The sequence below is a fragment of the Camelina sativa genome, chromosome 7 (assembly GCF_030686135.1).
Source record: "Camelina sativa cultivar CO46 ecotype springtype chromosome 7, ASM3068613v1".
In the NCBI taxonomy this organism is placed as follows: domain Eukaryota; kingdom Viridiplantae; phylum Streptophyta; class Magnoliopsida; order Brassicales; family Brassicaceae; genus Camelina; species Camelina sativa.
In genome coordinates, this window is record NC_141886.1 from 27,752,901 (window position 1) to 27,769,093 (window position 16,193).

Here is a 16,193-nt window from a genome sequence, read left to right on the forward strand (position 1 = left end):
TTTCCCAGTTATTCTTGGGAAATTCTCATATGAAATTTTTTGTATGAGATCTTCTGATAATAATAATAAGGAGGAGGGCACATAAATTAAGAATGTTTAAGAAAGTAATTTGTGAATCCTCCTGATGGTATATAAAATACAAATGGTAACAAAATCATGTCTAAAAATCAAAATGAGAGACAAGACAAAAACGCTGTCGTTTTACGAGTTTCTATGGTTGTGTTGTGTTCTGTATAACTCGTGTTTGTTATCTCTTTTTTGTTTTGTTTTGTTTTTATTCAGAAATAAAATAATTCACTAATTGTGAAAGAGGAGGGGCAAAGCATAAATAGCATCGGAGAGACACTGTATTGGTTGACCAAATTTGTAGAAGCAGCGATAGCAATAGCGATAGCGATGATGAATCTTAGGGTTTTGTTCCTCGCTCTCCTTCTACTCGCATCTCCTCTTCTTCAAGGTTCGCAACCCCTCTCTCTCTCTCTCTCTCTCTCTCTCTCCCTTCTTCTTTTGTTTTCTTTTGACCTGGAATCTGTAGATCTAGATCCATTTGTTTTCATCGCTTGCGTTTCCCCAATTTACAGATTTCATATTTTTGATCTCTGTATCCGATCTGGGTTTCTTCGATAGGGATCTAGTCCTGTTTTCGATCAAAGTTACGTTCTTTATTTCATTGATCCGACTATCCGAATGAAATTGAGTTCGTTATCCAAATTGAGCAATGTGGTTTCACAAATAGACAAACTTTCAAATGTAGATCGAATGTTCTTCAATAGTGTCTGCCTTGCATGTGTTTTGTTTTCTCCCCGTTGGTGTTTGATTAGAGGATAATTCCCAATTTTGTAACCTTTTTTCAGAAGAAGACGTTATGTTTGAACACTGTAGTAACATGTCGCCTGATGGGTATTTTTTGGTTTCTTTTGTCAGTTGCTAGATGTCAATCTGATGCCGAGGATCATTCCAGTCTTGTTGACGATGTTGTGGGAGAACACAGTGATGATGCCGTTGAGGAAGATGACCAGGATTTGGATAACTTGACCTCTGCTCCAGGAGTTGAGACTGTTTGTGTCTTCCCCAAAAACACTGCCAAATGTTTGTGTTTTCTCCTTTCTTCTTCTTCTTCTTCACGTATTTATATCTATATCCATTCTTGTCATCATGAATGCTCTTTGTTTTCGTGCAGTGGTTCCAGCTGGAGAAGAGACTGAGCTCCTTGTTGCTTTGAAGAATGATGGTAGCTATCTCTTTGGCTTGTGTTTTCTGTTGGTTGTTAAATCTCTTAATATCTCACCAAATTGGATGTGACATAAACAGGGAAAACTAACGTCGGGGTAATGGGAATTAGGGCCAGCGTTCATCTTCCTTATGATCACAAGTTGTTGGTTCAGAATCTAACCATGCTGGTAAGCATTTTACTAGGAAACCATTTTTAAAAAAATATGTGTTATGATTTTATTGTTTTCTGATGGTCTTATACTCTCTTTATATTACAGAGATTCAACAATGCATCCATCCCAACGTCTCTTCAAGCTACATTCCCTTACATCTTTGCAGTCAGTCAGTACCTGCAGGTACACATATCCTACCATAGACAACATATCATTCTCATTCATTCTAAAAATACAACGGGGTAATCGATAGAATCTGATCTTACTTGGTGTTGCTGTTGTCTTTCACAGCCTGGAGCATTTGATCTGGTGGGTTATATCATTTACGACGTGGAAGGAAAGCCATACCAGAGTGTCTTCTACAATGGAACCATAGAGGTAGTTGAATCTGGAGGTCTCCTCAGCGGCGAATCTGTCTTCCTTATTACACTTGGAATCGGTCTCCTCCTCCTCCTCGGTCTATGGGCATACAGCCAAGTACAGCGTCTCACTAAGGTAACCAATTGGATTTCCTTTTCTTTCCAGTGAATCATTTTGTACAGTTATATATATTCATTTGATAATCTCCTCTTTTAACAGAAAACCAAAAAGGTGTCCAAGGTTGAAGTAGGAACCAGGTCTACTGACGCATCACTTGACGAATGGCTCGAGGTTCGCTTATCTCTCTCTCTCTCGTTACGCTTCTTTCCTCTACAATATGATTGAATCTGGTTGAAATTTGTGTTATACTTCCAGGGAACTACTCTGGCCAAGACATTGTCCGCGAAATCAAAGAACAAGAAGAACTAAAGGAGCTTTTTGCTCTTTCTAGTTGTCATAGACTCGGCTTCGGCGTTTTGAAAGAGTTTCCATGTTTAAGTTCAGTCTTGAGGATATTTAGGGTTTTAAACGTTACTCTTTTTGGTTCCAGCATTGTACTCTTTAGACACTCTTTACTTCTTGTCATAAACATTCTCCTCATGAAACAACTTAACTTATAATGGTTTAGATCTGCGTTTTTTGTTGTTGTTAATCTTCTATAACAGGGCATGTCCACGGATGACACATCAGTAACCTTTTTGAGCAGTACATTAACATCTTTATACTTGTTCATCAAAACAATATATATTATACTCTAAAATAGTCGAGTTAATGATTTGATCAGAAGAGACGAGAGAGAGACTCAGGAGCCATGAGGTTAAGTTAGAAAGATGGGTTATAGAAGGTGACTTGAGGATAAGCTGCTTCTCGGACAGGAGGGAGCGGTCGCTTCAAACTAGGCATGAAAAATCTTCTAACGTAGTCTATCAGCAATTCACAATGAGTTGCGACTTATTTGAGGGATTAGAGCACATATGTTTAAGTGTGGCTCGAGATTTGATTTACTGTAGATTATTATACAGAAGAAACTCTTGAGTTAAGCTTACTCAAAGTAAATATAGAGAATCACAGCTTTAGTTACAAAGATCTTAATCAAAGACCCTTTTTCTCTATCTCCGTCAAACCAGAGCTCATGAATCAACTTTTTTGTTTTTACATTATTAGTTCAAGAAGAAGAAGTAAGAACACAAACAACACGACAACAAGATCGCTAAACTCCTCCCTTTTATTTCTTATCTCATCTGTTCCATGGAGACTAGCGATTTCCGTTACTGATAGTTCTTAATCAAGCAGCAACTTTCTTTGACGTGACTGAGTTCACAATGGTTGCAAACTCAGGACCCTAAAGTTCACATCAAAGGTGGGTGTGAGCTTTACTTCTTTTTATAAAGAACATATCCACAAACATCTAAAGTTACTTCTTACCTTCAAGGAGGCACCACCAACAAGAAATCCATCAATGTCTTCTTCTTTGGCAAGCTCTGCACTGTTGCCTCCATTGACAGAACCTGGCAATTCAGGAGGAAATAATCAACCAAAAGTCTGATTTTGCAGTGGACAACTAGTCTAACGCACCTCCATATATGATTCTCGTTTTGGAAGCGACTTCCTCAGAGACATTCTTTTTGAGCCAACCGCGGACAGCTACATGGACTTCCTGTGCTTGCTGAGGAGATGCAACTTTGCCAGTTCCAATTGCCCATACAGGTTCGTATGCAACAACTATATTGTCCCAGCTAGGGACAGCATCTGGAAATGCAAATAACTCACTGCAGTTAAACGAGTGCAGACATGATTTGGAACATGAGATCGTCATACAAGAGTGTTACCAGCAAACGCCTTCAGTTGCTCGAAGCAAACATCAAATGTCTTGCCTGCTTCCCTCTCTTCTAGCTTTTCCCCAATACAAGCTATTACTCCAAGACCCTCATTCAATGCGTAAGCAGCTTTCTTCCCGATAAACTACGGTTGTGTTGAGAACAGAGTAAACATGTCTTCACAAACCTTTCTTAACAGCTCACGAGTCTTATTAAGTATTTTATTAACTGACCTCATCCTTTTCTCCGATGACATGTCTCCGTTCGGAGTGCCCAAGAATGACCCATTTGCAACCGAGGTCTTTGAGCTGTTCCACGCTGTATGGTGAAACAGGTGACTTTAAGTTCAGACAAAGACTCATATATAGAATGAAGAACGTCTTTAGGGGGGACGAATTGCAAAGCTCGTTTACCAAATTTTCAACCATATAAACAGCGAGATATAGTGTAAGTGTATAAGAGATGTCATAACCTGATTTCACCAGTGAAGGCTCCTCCTTTTCCAACCCAAGAGTTCTGACCCGATATTTCAATACGGTCTGTCAATGAAGACTTGACCTGGTCGATGTAGACAAACGGAGGTGACACAACAACATCTACACAGAGCACGCAAAGAAAAACGATCATTAAGAACAAATGGTAAGCAAGAGGTCCTTCGCATTCAAAAGTAAGTCTTGACTGTTGGTAGAAAATCTAAATAGGAAGAGTAGAAGAATCTCACCTACATCAGCTTCCAAGGTTGCACTGTTGAGATCAGAAACAAGCTTGGCGATGGAGTCCTTAGTCCCATTCTAAAACACATGCCACGAGAGACATTAGTTTGAGGATGAGAAAAAAGCTACAGAAGAAAGAAAAGAAAAGACTTTGGGCATTGTACTTACACACTTCCAGTTTCCTCCAACGAAAAACTGCAGCATAACAGAGAACAAAGCAAGTGATTAGAGTTTAGACAACGACTCAAAAGACCAGTCGAAATCCCAGACCCTGAATCTAGCATTCAACACATATGGTAAAGTAGCAAACAAAACCAAAGTTAAAGCATTGAATCAAATGAAGAGAATTGAGATTCTTGATCTCCTCTAAAAGGAATAACTTTGCACCTCAATCCTAAACCATGATCCATGAATCTATCATTCAACACATTTTGTGTGATGTAGCAAGCAAACTAAGACCCAAAAGTTAAGCACTGAATCCATTCAAGAGATTTGAGATTCTAATCATGCAACAAAAAGGAATAACTTTTTATTTTATCACTCAATCCTAAACAGTGAGAATCTAGCATTTGAATAGAGTTAAAGGGTTAAAAGTTGGAACCTTTCCGGATCCAGCCATGGCAACAACCCCTCTGGGAGAGCGGTGAGAAGAGGAAGAAACGAGACGGATAGAGGAATTGACGCGGTGGACGAAGGATTGGTTGGAGGAGACGGCGGCGGAGTCGAGCTTGGGAGAAATGCGGCGGAGGCCGGAGAAAGTGAGAGAGGTGGAGGTAGCAGCAGCCATGTCGTTCGGGTTTGGCGTGTAGTGAGTGAGTGGAAAAGGCAAAAAAAAAAGGAGATAGAGACGAGACTGTGACTTCTTCTCTCTCAGCTTAAGGTTGTAGCAGAGGAGAGGAGATAGAGCGGCGATGAGGGTTGGTCGGTTCTGCTCTCTCAAGGCTAATTTTGTCTTTCTCTCTTAATCAACTGTTCTCACGCGCCTAAGTCACATCTGATTCTCACGCGCTTCATTTTCAGGTGGTGCCCAAAATGGTCAATGAATAATGATGATTCATTTGATGATTTTTTTTGTTTTTCAACATCGAAAAAAGTATCTTGCAATCACTCTATACGTCGATGAATTATTTGTTTATACTAATCAGTAATCACGATTCATAACAAATACAGCGGTGACAACTTTATGAATATCATGCACTTATTACGGATGTGTATTGAATTCTATCACTTATCTTTTCTTCAAAGGATCTTTTGACAAATTTTGAATATTATTGGTTTAAAATTCTTGAAATTGGAAAATATCTACAGCATAGTCCATCATACTTCATGCTCCATGTATGTATAAATTAATTATTCAATTTAATGCATTTTGAAAAATTATCATATCCTTTTTTAATAATATTGAGTGACGTGAAAAGAAGATACATTTAGATAACACAGTCAGTCACACACGATCCTCATCCTCGGAGTAATGACCAAGTTTTAATAAGTACATCATAGTGACCACAAGACGACAACAACAAAACATGTGAAGTGGAAGCCTATCTATCAATATCAATAACATTAACCAGACCACATCTCCAAGAAACTTGACTGATACTGAAGCAAAACTAGCAACAAAACTATAACCGCCGCCACTCCCCATGGCGAGCTTCCACCGCCATCTCCGGCACCGGGACTCACGTAAGTCGTAGCCCGACGTTGACTGTTCGAAAACAATCCAAGAATAGCGTCAGGGTTCTCCATGGAAGATAACCAACGTACCAAGACTATGAGAAACAGAGGGATCAAGAGAAGAGCAAGATTCATGTGCTCTTCCGCTGACTCGGCTGCATCTTCCAAGCTGAAGTACCATGACGTCAACAAGAACACCGAAGCCACGGCTAGGATTAAAAGAACTGGGTACGGTAGAGCGCGAGAGCGAGAATGAGTCCAAGATCGATGATCTTCTCTCTCCATAAGCCATAGTTTCCCTATACTAATAAAGATGATAGTTGATAATGATGAGAGATGCTCTTCTTGCGTTTATGGGATGTAGCAAAACAAAAAGAGAAAAAAACTTATAGAAACCGCCTCTACGTTATAATATTATAGTTTTGACTTTTGACCGACAGGTGAAAGATTATATAATGTTTAGTTTTATTTCATATTTCATTATAAATCTAACTGAAAATTAGTGGACTACAATTATTTCGATTAATATAGACCGATATCAAGCCAAATTCTAATATTGAGAAAGGAGAAAAAACTTATATATTAGATAACATATTTATAACGAATTTAACTATACTATACACAAACCAAATTAATTAATAGGTTTTTTAACTTTGGAGTTCTTTGCTTTTACCAATTTTTCGTAAATAAGAACGTATTAAATTACATAAATAATATTGAGCTTGTTAAGAATAAAGGTTTATAATTTTGTGTTTATATATTTTTTACTTGATCTAGTTTTTTTTTTTTTTTTTTTTTTTTTCATGTATCCGAGTTTTTTTTTTTTTCCCCTTCGAATTTGAAACGTATGATACATGGCCTGGGTTTTGTTGAAAAATATATACTGGCATTTCCTGATTAAATATGAAATTTATGTTGCTTTCTCTTTCGTAATGGGCTCCGCACTAACACCTATAGAATTGTATAGGTGGAGCGTCGTTATCAATTTTCCTAATTTTCCTTTGCTTTAACTGTTGTCATTAATTATCACCTCTTCGATAAGCAACACAAAATTCAAAGATGACGAAAAAATGATTTGACCTTTTACCCTAGCCACCATTAACTCTAATCTGCCTAATCACAATATGACATAATTACTCTGTTATACTACAGTTCACAGTTTTCTTTACTAATTACATTAATCAGAAGATGTAGATTACTCGATTCCGTAGATTGATCTACAAAACGACAAGTACTCGATTACATTGATCTACAAAACTTTTCATCATTTCGTTATTCTATTATCCAGAAATTCATAAATTTATTCAAACTTTACTACTGGATTCCGTAGATTTTGATTTTTGAAAAGGAGAAAAATACAAGAAAAAAAAAAATTTGATCGCTATGATTGAAGAAGATGTAGCAATTAGATCGATCACACAAATATAAGAAATTAAGGTTAAGGTTAAATATTGTAATCTAAATCACGGTCATCAAAATCCACCAAAATCGGTGCTTCACGTCACATATATGCTTCACGTAAACATCAAGAGGGAATACCTATTACCTAACACATTTACAAAATATATAACTGATGATTTGCATAGAACGCAAACGCAACAAAATACTAACCGCGCGATCAAACAAACGTCTAGTAGTAGCAAACGCATCTCCAGCGACCACATGGACAGTAGTAAGTAGATCGCCTCGACGTTTCAAGGCAAGAGAGACATCTCACGGCGAAGAGCAGAGCCAATGGAACCGCGGCGAGAAGGAGCCAGCTCAGCACATCTTCTCCCGAGGAGACGGCTACCTCGAATTTCACGACGGAGGAAAGGGCTAAGAGGACGAGGGCCACCGTGATCATGACTATTACCGGCAAAGGCGACGTAGATACTCTGCACCGTCCGCAGCAGCAGCCGTGGTAATGCATCTAGCTCCCCCCACTTGTTGTGTTTTCTTTGGTTTTTTTTGTTTAGTTGTTTCGTAGTGAAATGCTATTTTATGTATATAATTACACGGCATCTAATAAAACAAAGTGAGAAAAAAGAGAAAGAGAGATAATGGTTTGTTAGGTATACTATTATTATGGTGGTCGATGATGAATGATGATACGACTCACTATTTTGGGATTATCATTAGTACAACTAGCTAGTGGGGTAACCAAGGAGTTTATGTTGTCATTTACATTATGTAATTTTGTGGATTAGTCAGACCATAATTTTTGTCTAATTTCGAAAGAATTATACTAATTCGTATTGATACTCATGCTTATTAAGCATTTGGGTTCGCTATACGGATTAGCCTGAACCCAATCCCCAAAAACAACAGGCAGATCTTTAAATTGTGATGGGATTTGTATGAGATATGAGTGATTGGTGGTTAGGTACATGAGAACAAGGAGGAAGCTTATCTTAGTGGCCTACCATGAAAAAGACACTCATTTCACCTTGTTCCACTCATATCCCTTTATAACATAATTTAGACGTTCTGCCTAATGTATTGTATGTCATTTCCAAGGATTCATATCATTGACCTTTTTTTCTATGTAGGCAACTACTGTATTGATCCACATTTTTTTTTTTTTTTTGATTCAGTTCAAGCAAGAAGACATAACATAAAAAATGTACATTTGTTTAAAGAATAATATGTCTTGTTTTATTTTAAAATTAGTTAACATGTTTTTTTTACCCCCAAAAAAAGCTTAAGAAAAATATCATATTTTGGTATATGTATGGTAACTGAGAAAGCACGTAAAAAAAAAATCCTGATAAAAAAACAACTGGTAAAAATTTGAATTATTTTATTCCACTTAAAAAGAGAAAAGAAAAAAAACATAATACTTTCTTTATTTAGGGCCTAAAATGGGTTTTATTGTGATCCGGCCCAATGAGTTTTGAGTATAAATGTATTAATGAGTCACGTGTGAAAGGGTGTTTTAGTCATTTTGGTATCGATGGGTTTATCGTATATTTTACACATTTAACCTGTAGAAAAAACTCTATCGTCGTCACTTTACCGAGAAAGCAAGACAAGAAGAAGAAGAAGAAGAAGAAGAAGAAGAAGAAGAGAACGAAGGAATCGAATTATGAAGTTAACGACGGCTCCGATCCACGCGGTGTCGAGATGGGTGAGGAGGCAGCCACCAAAGGTGAAAGCTTTCCTTGCCGTCGTATCAGGCATGGCGGCTCTTGTTCTCCTCAGATTCATCGTTCACGATCACGACAACCTCTTCGTTGCCGCCGAAGCTGTTCATTCAATTGGAATCTCTGTTCTTATCTATAAACTCATGAAGGAAAAGACTTGCGCTGGTACAACCTCAATCCCTGCTTTGACTTCGTTGTTTGTTACTAGTATCACATCCAATTTAGGGTTCTTAATTTAGGATACAGTTGTTTTTTGCTTGAACATGAGAATTTGGATCTGTGTTAAGATATAAAAATGTAGCCTTTATTCAACATTTCAGTATCCTCATTACAGAAATCAGAATTAAGCTCTAATCATCATAGATCTTTGGTGTGTTTGTCAGGATTGTCCCTGAAATCTCAGGAGCTTACGGCGATATTTCTAGCTGTTAGGCTCTATTGCAGTTTTGTAATGGAATATGATATACATACCATTCTGGACTTGGCTACTTTGGGAACAACTCTCTGGGTCATATATATGATCCGTTTTAAGCTTAAAGCTAGTTACATGGAGGACAAAGACAACTTTGCTCTCTATTATGTGGTAAGTGAGTCTGTCATTCTCGGTTATTGATCTTTTTTACTTGGATTCTGTGCTTGCTAGTCATGATGGTTATATCAGCAGTTACAGTTAAATGTCTTTTAGTCAAGCTTACCTTACGGTCAGATAAAAATGTTGCGTTCATTGGTAGCCTCCTGTAACTAGATTCTTTTAAGTTATTAGTTATAATCAGCGTTCCTTCGTATTTTGCATCAGTATCACATTTGGTTAATCTGCATATTACTTTCTATTCAGAACATGGTATGGTATTGAGGATTCATATATATATTGGTTTTTTTTTTGTCCTTTTGATTTTTGCAGCTCGTGCCCTGCGTTGTGTTAGCTGTATTGATCCATCCATCAACTTCACACAATATACTGAATAGAATTTCCTGGGCACTCTGTGTTTACCTCGAAGCTGTGTCAGTACTGCCACAGTTAAGAGTGATGCAGAACACAAAGGTATGCACTTTTTATAAGGTTGCTTTTTGAAACTTGAGAACTAAAAACAATTCCAATTACTGATATGTTTTGTTCATTCAGATTGTCGAACCCTTCACCGCTCATTATGTTTTTGCACTTGGAGTAGCAAGATTCCTTAGCTGTGCACACTGGGTCTTACAGGTATAGATTCTGATCTTCAAGAGAAAGTGAAGATTTACTTGTTTAATTTGTTCTTTCCTTGTTTTGCAAAAATCAATGGCATATATAACATCCTAAGCTTATGTCACTCAGCAAGTGATCAACTCTACAGTAGTCTTTAATCATAAGTTCTTCTCAAGACTTTGTGATATTTCTAAACTGAACGCGTAAATTTGATTTGGTCTTCCGTGTCGAAACAGATTATGGACACCCGTGGACGCCTGCTTGTAGCACTGGGTTATGGACTGTGGCCATCAATGGTGATAATCTCAGAAATCGTCCAAACATTCATCTTGGCAGATTTCTGTTACTACTACGTGAAAAGGTACTTTCCTTTTCTTCATCCACAAACTTCTTCAGTCTTTTTTGGCTTCACCTCTTTGATCCATATTTCTTTCTTGTGCAGTGTGTTCGGAGGCCAGCTTGTTTTACGGCTCCCATCTGGGGTTGTTTAAGTAACAAAGAGAAAGGAAAAAAAAAGATAGATACTTTGATGGCATTTGTAACACGAAAATAGATCTCTCAGCTTTGTGTATCTGAGTAGCCCCAGGCTGCTCTCAAAAGTTACTCCCTCGGGCCAAATCCTAATTCTTTCAACTGTGTTGTATATTTTTGTGGGTCATCTTAGACAGTCCCTTGGATATTATTGACATGATTTTGTCACTTCACTTTTGTGCTTAATCCTCCTTTTATTCTCATAGTGTTCGTTGCAGCATAGTTATGGACAAAAACATTGAATATCTAACGCAAGACCGTTGCTCGTCTTAAGATTGTTATAGCATATTACACTCACAAAATGGTCGAGTTCTCTCTTGTTTTCAAGATTTCAGCAGCATTTTAAATAGATGGGCTAATATTAGAAACATATGTAAATGGGCCGAATAATTGCGAATAGGCCCAATATAAATAATGGGAACCGTTGTCCCCTTGTTCTCTGTCTTTCGAGTTTTAGACACCGTAAGGCGAAAGAGATGGAACCACCGGCCACCGCCTCCAACCGCTCCTCCAGACGCCTTCTCTTTGACCGACGTTACGGCTGGGTGTAAATTCTCTAACTTCAGCAGTCAATTTCAATCCTTTGCAATATATTGGAGATAAATATGACACTGTTGGGCTTGTATTGTAGGGTCGACGACTGGAAGGACCCATCGGAAGAAGCTCTCGCCGGCGGCCGAGGAATGTAAGTCCAACAAAAAACCCTTATTACATTGGAAAGTTTTCTTCTTTGAAACTCAAGTATCTGTTGGAACAGGTTTTGTGTAGTTCCCTTGACGAAAACTCTGTTTCAGACAGCTTCACAATCAGTAAGCTTTTCTCTACTTCCCAATTCCATTAATTCGTAATCCGAATGTAAGAAATAACAAGTTCCGACCTTTAATCATCTTTTGCTCGGGTTTGGTTCTACCTACCTCTTCTTACAGATTAGCTCGGCTGTAAATTTTCTGGATATGAAGCTTCAGAATTTGAAAAATCCTATGCACAACCCAAAATCTAGTTTTGTAGACACTAGTGCAGATTCAAGGTCAGAATGAGATGTGTTGGATTGACATGTACTTGTGTTTATTGTTGGATTATACGGCTAGATCTCATCTTTGTACCTTTTTTTTTTTTTTTTTGCTTGTGTTCGTCACTTATATGAATATTCCTTCCCTTGTGAATCCTAAAGTTTTGTGTGTAATGATTTAGAAGCATATGTATAATCTAATTTCTTTATCTGTATGAAATGATGTGAGGCAAATACCAATATGGTGTTTCCTATAAATCTCTGTCGTTTGGAACAACTCTTTCAACAAGAAAGAAGAAAACTGTATGTATATTTACATTGGCTTCTAGTTCTCTAGTTAAAGAAAATCGGAAGTTCAAAATTGTATTCGCTGCTTGGTTCTACTACTGTCTCAGCTGAGAAGCTATAGCGACGAAAGTACCTTCAGGACATGGGATTGTCAACTGTCAAGCCACCCATGGGATGATCATACACCCCAACTCTTTCCTTCGGCCTTACTCAACAGAGCTTGGAATGAAGGCTGGTTCAAGAACGAAACCGGCACCATATATCTCTTCTTCTTGCTCTCCCCTAGAATTCCTTTTGGTGTCAAAGCTGTTTTGTTTGTTGGAATCTTCTTTGCAGCCAAAAGACCTCGCATCAGTGTCATTTCTCTCTCAAAGTTTCTGCAGATGGATCAGGGAAACTACTGTCCTAGTTCTGAATTGTTGATTATGATTTGGTTTTGTTTTGAGATGAGAAACTAAGTGTTCTCTCTCTCTCTGTATATAAATCAATGAGAAGATTGTTCTGTGGCCTACAAGAGGTGTGGACATGTATGGGTAGACTTTCACAATGGTGGGACATTGAAGCAGCACAGGGAGACTTTGAAGTTGTTGAACATGACGAATCAAGAACTCACTGTCACACTGGTCTTAACATGGATTTGTCTGAGGATAGAAACTGCAGCAGCTCTATTTGAATGGGAGGGTCCGTCTTGGTCTGCCAAATTCACAAACGATCAAGTCAAGAGAGGCAAAGCCATGTGCTATTAGGTGAGTGTTATGGACACACCTTGCTGAAACTCCTTTATTGATTAGAGATTAAGATTAAGATTGCTACCTTAGGACTGTGGAGCTAACTTGCGGTTGCTGATTTGTCATAATCAGCATTGACAAAAGCGACATACAGCAGTGCACATAACCAAGAATGAGACAGCATGACGATCAGTGTGAGCCGAGGAACAACGACACGTTGTCCACCGATTAAAAGCAAAAGAACGGGACGTCGTGCACTTTTGAACATTAAAACAGGGAGAATGTCATGCCAGAGAGAAATGGCCAGCTTTCTGATGCTGTAAAACTAAACGGCATGAGTTCGGTAACTGAAGGCGGCACAATTACACAAATCAAGCTCTTAGTGTGGGGTTTGCAGAGTATGTCTGTGGTAACTGATGAATCTACCCCTTTTGGAGTCACAACTTGGAAAACGAGGAAACCAAAGAGTATATGTGGTCACTTAGACAAAATCCTGATTGCTCTGGCATTGGGGAGTGGTATACAAAGATCTCAAGCTTTACGTTGTAATATCAAAATCTTATATATCTCTGTAGAGCTTCCACGGATGTGCAATGTGTGTGTTGGTTTCTTCGTATTCAGTATATGGTGGATGAACCAAAATCTTTCTTTGTTCAGATGACAAACCTTGTAGTCACAGTAAGTGGAAATGTGCTAAATGATAACTCAAGTGTCAATAGAAGAATTCTTGAGTTTGTTTTATATTAACAACAACTCAGTAAAATGTGAGGAAGAAAAGGAATGTTACATCAGTCAAAAAAAGACATCCTATCTCTGTTTCACTTTCAAGGAAAAGAGATCATCTCTTCTTTTGTCTTGAAGAAAACGCATGGAAATTAAAGGGTTAGATCAATTGGTTCACTTGAATCACGATCAAGTTCTGAGGCGAGATGCGAGATCGATGAAGATTTGTTCAGTGCAGGGAATAGTGAGGCCACCCATTGGGTGATCAAACCCAAACTCCTCTTCTGCTTTTCTTAGAAGTTTTTGAAAACAAGGGTGGCTCAGGTACGTCACTGGAACCACGAATTTCTTCTTCTGCATCCTCTCTCCTACGTAAACCGCAAGGTATCCTTTTGGAACGTCGGCATTGTTTGATGAGTGTGAGAACGATTTTAAAAGTTGCTTTGATGATTGCAGCACACGAGAGATTCTGATAGCCATTGTTAGTTTGATGTTCTCTAATCAGAAAGATTATTTGCAAGTGAAAGTTTATTGCTTTTTACTAGAAAAGAAGTGAGAGAACTTTGGAGAGCTCAAGAAAAAGAGTGATGGCTATTTATAGAAAAGAACAACACTACTTGAAGATAACCCGATTGCCCATTGGTTGATTTACAGAATATCATAATTAAGATCATTAGCATCAACAAGCACATGGCTTTGTCTAATGATCATCTCCACGATGTTGATATGATGATACACAAACCACATATGATTCAATATTAGATAGGCTACCTTTATGTGAATTCAATTCTTGCCACATAAATGTTGAACGATAGGTATCGGTATGATAACTAAGTCATGTGGTCCTGTCTTTTGAAATCACTGAGAAGACCACCTTAATCCTGTCTTTTCATATCGCTGAGAAGACCTGCTTTACTTATGAGCAGGGACGTTGTGATATTAGCTATAAGGGCATGTTCATAGACGAAGAACATGTGATATCGCTCAAGATAACAATCTAGCTCCTAATGTAGACAATAACTAAATTTTCAATAAACCCGCCATTTTATGGATTAACTCCACTTGGCTAAACATCTTCAGTCCAAAACTATTTTTCTAAATTCACATAACAATATTCTGCATTTTACTCAGTTGTTAACACATAAGCAAGCAAGAAGAAGAGAAGAACGCTCTGTTTTTCGATTTTCTTGGGCCTTTCGTGTCATGGGCCTGAGTGAGTTTGCCTCTCTGCACTTCAAAAAGGACTCGGCTCAGCTTCAGTGAACAGGGAATACTACTACGCTGTTAAAGCCGAACGTCCACACTCAACAGTTCTATTCCATGCGAGTATGTGACTATGTTGAGAACGGATGTGAGCAGAGAGCCATTAGGCACGTATCGTTTAAGTACTTAAGACACGTTATATTGGATACATAGGTTATTTTAGTATTTGAAACCGTGACTTACATGTATGATTCCGTGTAATATGATCAATGAAAAACCGACAAAGGCGTTAAACGTCAAACCTTTGAACCTCCTTATTTGGAGGAAAAATTGACCACCGATGTATTTAGAAAAAGCTTCTAGCTATTCTTATAGTGCCGTCTCATTCTCGAGGTACCAATCTGTTTTTTGTTTTCTTTTCTCTTTTCCTTTTTTGTTTACTCAAAGACTCATGTTGTCATTTTCAGTTCACTATTCAACTGTTGATCATCGTACATATATATATGTCCATGTTCATATTGGCAGCTGATTATAACATGGAATAGTATCTTACTATTTGCAGTTGTTTTTTTGGGGTCCACGTTCTTTGCTAATTTCCTGCAAACCCATGTGATGAAAAGACTTTACATTTATGTTTGTGTGTATTTCGCTAGACTGTAACCAGCTCTCTTTTCTTGACTAAGACAAAACGAGTTTTGGGGAGATTGAAGATGATTTGCATCTACCGTGTGGTTTATGAATAGAGAAGACAGAGTTATATTATAAGAAGAAGACAGTTGAGGAAATGTCAGATTATCTTTCACGTGGTTGAAGAACATACATCAGAGTTGTTCTTCTCTATATAGAAATGGGGTTTTTGGGAAGATGAGATGTCTTGATCAAGGGAGAAGGGTCATTGATAGGATCTGCTCTGTTCTTTCTTTGTGAATGATACTTAAAAAAAAAAAAAAAACAGAGTAGTACAAAAGAACAGGACAAGTCAAGAGTTTTAATAGATTCCTCTTTCACGTGGTCGAATTAAAAAATAGAGATTTCCATAAAAAGAAGCAGACATGGATTTTGGGAGGTGAGATGTCTGCGGCTACACAAAACGTTTGAGAACGACTCCTATGCTCCGGAAGATAGGTTATATATACATATTTTCCTTCTTTTTTAACGGTTATGTAAGAAAGAGGAAAGTTTGTAAGAGACACAAGACAGCTCAAGGATAGAGGTAGGACAGTAGTAACATGGAGTTCATGTGGTTACATATATGAGACATGTCTTAGTCTTTAGCTCTAGGCAAATTTATCCATCCTAACGACTCTTCTTAGTTTTCTCATTTTCAATATTATCATATGACCAATCTCCTTCACAGAACATGCAAGCTTCTTCCTCTTGACAACGACGAGTCTCTCTCTTTATCTCTCTCTTTCTCTCTCTCTCTCTCCCCATAGCTCTAGTTTCTCTAT

The 16,193-nt window shown here is 38.0% G+C and overlaps 6 protein-coding genes and 1 pseudogene across 7 annotated transcripts; 3 read left to right on the forward strand and 4 right to left on the reverse strand.

Annotated features, from left to right (window-relative positions):
* Positions 1-5: 5 nt before the first annotated feature.
* On the forward strand, positions 6-2,389 carry LOC104702659 (translocon-associated protein subunit alpha). The gene is made up of 8 exons (XM_010418557.3): positions 6-457; positions 925-1,089; positions 1,181-1,231; positions 1,312-1,400; positions 1,491-1,568; positions 1,677-1,880; positions 1,965-2,036; positions 2,121-2,389. Exons 1-8 carry the CDS (start codon positions 397-399, stop codon positions 2,172-2,174), a joined length of 774 nt encoding a protein of 257 aa, XP_010416859.1. The 5' UTR covers positions 6-396; the 3' UTR covers positions 2,175-2,389.
* Positions 2,390-2,817: 428 nt separating this feature from the next.
* LOC104702660 (triosephosphate isomerase, chloroplastic) lies at positions 2,818-5,427 on the reverse strand. The gene is made up of 9 exons (XM_010418558.3): positions 4,877-5,427; positions 4,444-4,470; positions 4,284-4,353; positions 4,035-4,158; positions 3,796-3,880; positions 3,575-3,707; positions 3,321-3,494; positions 3,171-3,253; positions 2,818-3,087 (listed from the first exon to the last, which is right to left on the reverse strand). The coding sequence occupies exons 1-9, from the start codon at positions 5,060-5,062 to the stop codon at positions 3,031-3,033; spliced, it is 939 nt and encodes a 312-aa protein (XP_010416860.1). The 5' UTR covers positions 5,063-5,427; the 3' UTR covers positions 2,818-3,030.
* A 215-nt stretch (positions 5,428-5,642) lies between these two features.
* Positions 5,643-6,241, reverse strand: LOC104702662 (uncharacterized; annotated as a pseudogene).
* LOC109125678 (uncharacterized) lies at positions 6,110-7,903 on the reverse strand. Of its 2 annotated transcripts, none has more exons than XM_087457215.1 (2): positions 7,561-7,903; positions 6,110-6,248 (listed from the first exon to the last, which is right to left on the reverse strand). In XM_087457215.1, exon 1 carries the CDS (start codon positions 7,859-7,861, stop codon positions 7,580-7,582), a length of 282 nt encoding a protein of 93 aa, XP_087313341.1. In that variant the 5' UTR covers positions 7,862-7,903; the 3' UTR covers positions 6,110-6,248; positions 7,561-7,579. The 2 variants fall into 2 exon arrangements, with proteins under 2 accessions (XP_087313341.1, XP_019083446.1); XM_019227901.2 differs by having other exon boundaries at positions 6,112-6,253.
* On the forward strand, positions 7,886-10,994 carry LOC104702661 (uncharacterized). Its single transcript, XM_010418559.3, has 6 exons — positions 7,886-9,239; positions 9,458-9,657; positions 9,976-10,116; positions 10,198-10,278; positions 10,497-10,621; positions 10,703-10,994. The coding sequence occupies exons 1-6, from the start codon at positions 9,017-9,019 to the stop codon at positions 10,749-10,751; spliced, it is 819 nt and encodes a 272-aa protein (XP_010416861.1). The 5' UTR covers positions 7,886-9,016; the 3' UTR covers positions 10,752-10,994.
* A 205-nt stretch (positions 10,995-11,199) lies between these two features.
* LOC104702664 (uncharacterized) lies at positions 11,200-12,058 on the forward strand. The gene is made up of 4 exons (XM_010418560.3): positions 11,200-11,338; positions 11,423-11,476; positions 11,549-11,600; positions 11,718-12,058. The coding sequence occupies exons 1-4, from the start codon at positions 11,268-11,270 to the stop codon at positions 11,826-11,828; spliced, it is 288 nt and encodes a 95-aa protein (XP_010416862.1). The 5' UTR covers positions 11,200-11,267; the 3' UTR covers positions 11,829-12,058.
* A 1,474-nt stretch (positions 12,059-13,532) lies between these two features.
* On the reverse strand, positions 13,533-14,108 carry LOC109125677 (auxin-induced protein X15). The gene has a single exon (XM_019227899.2). It carries the CDS (start codon positions 14,017-14,019, stop codon positions 13,729-13,731), a length of 291 nt encoding a protein of 96 aa, XP_019083444.1. The 5' UTR covers positions 14,020-14,108; the 3' UTR covers positions 13,533-13,728.
* Between the last annotated feature and the right edge of the window lie 2,085 nt (positions 14,109-16,193).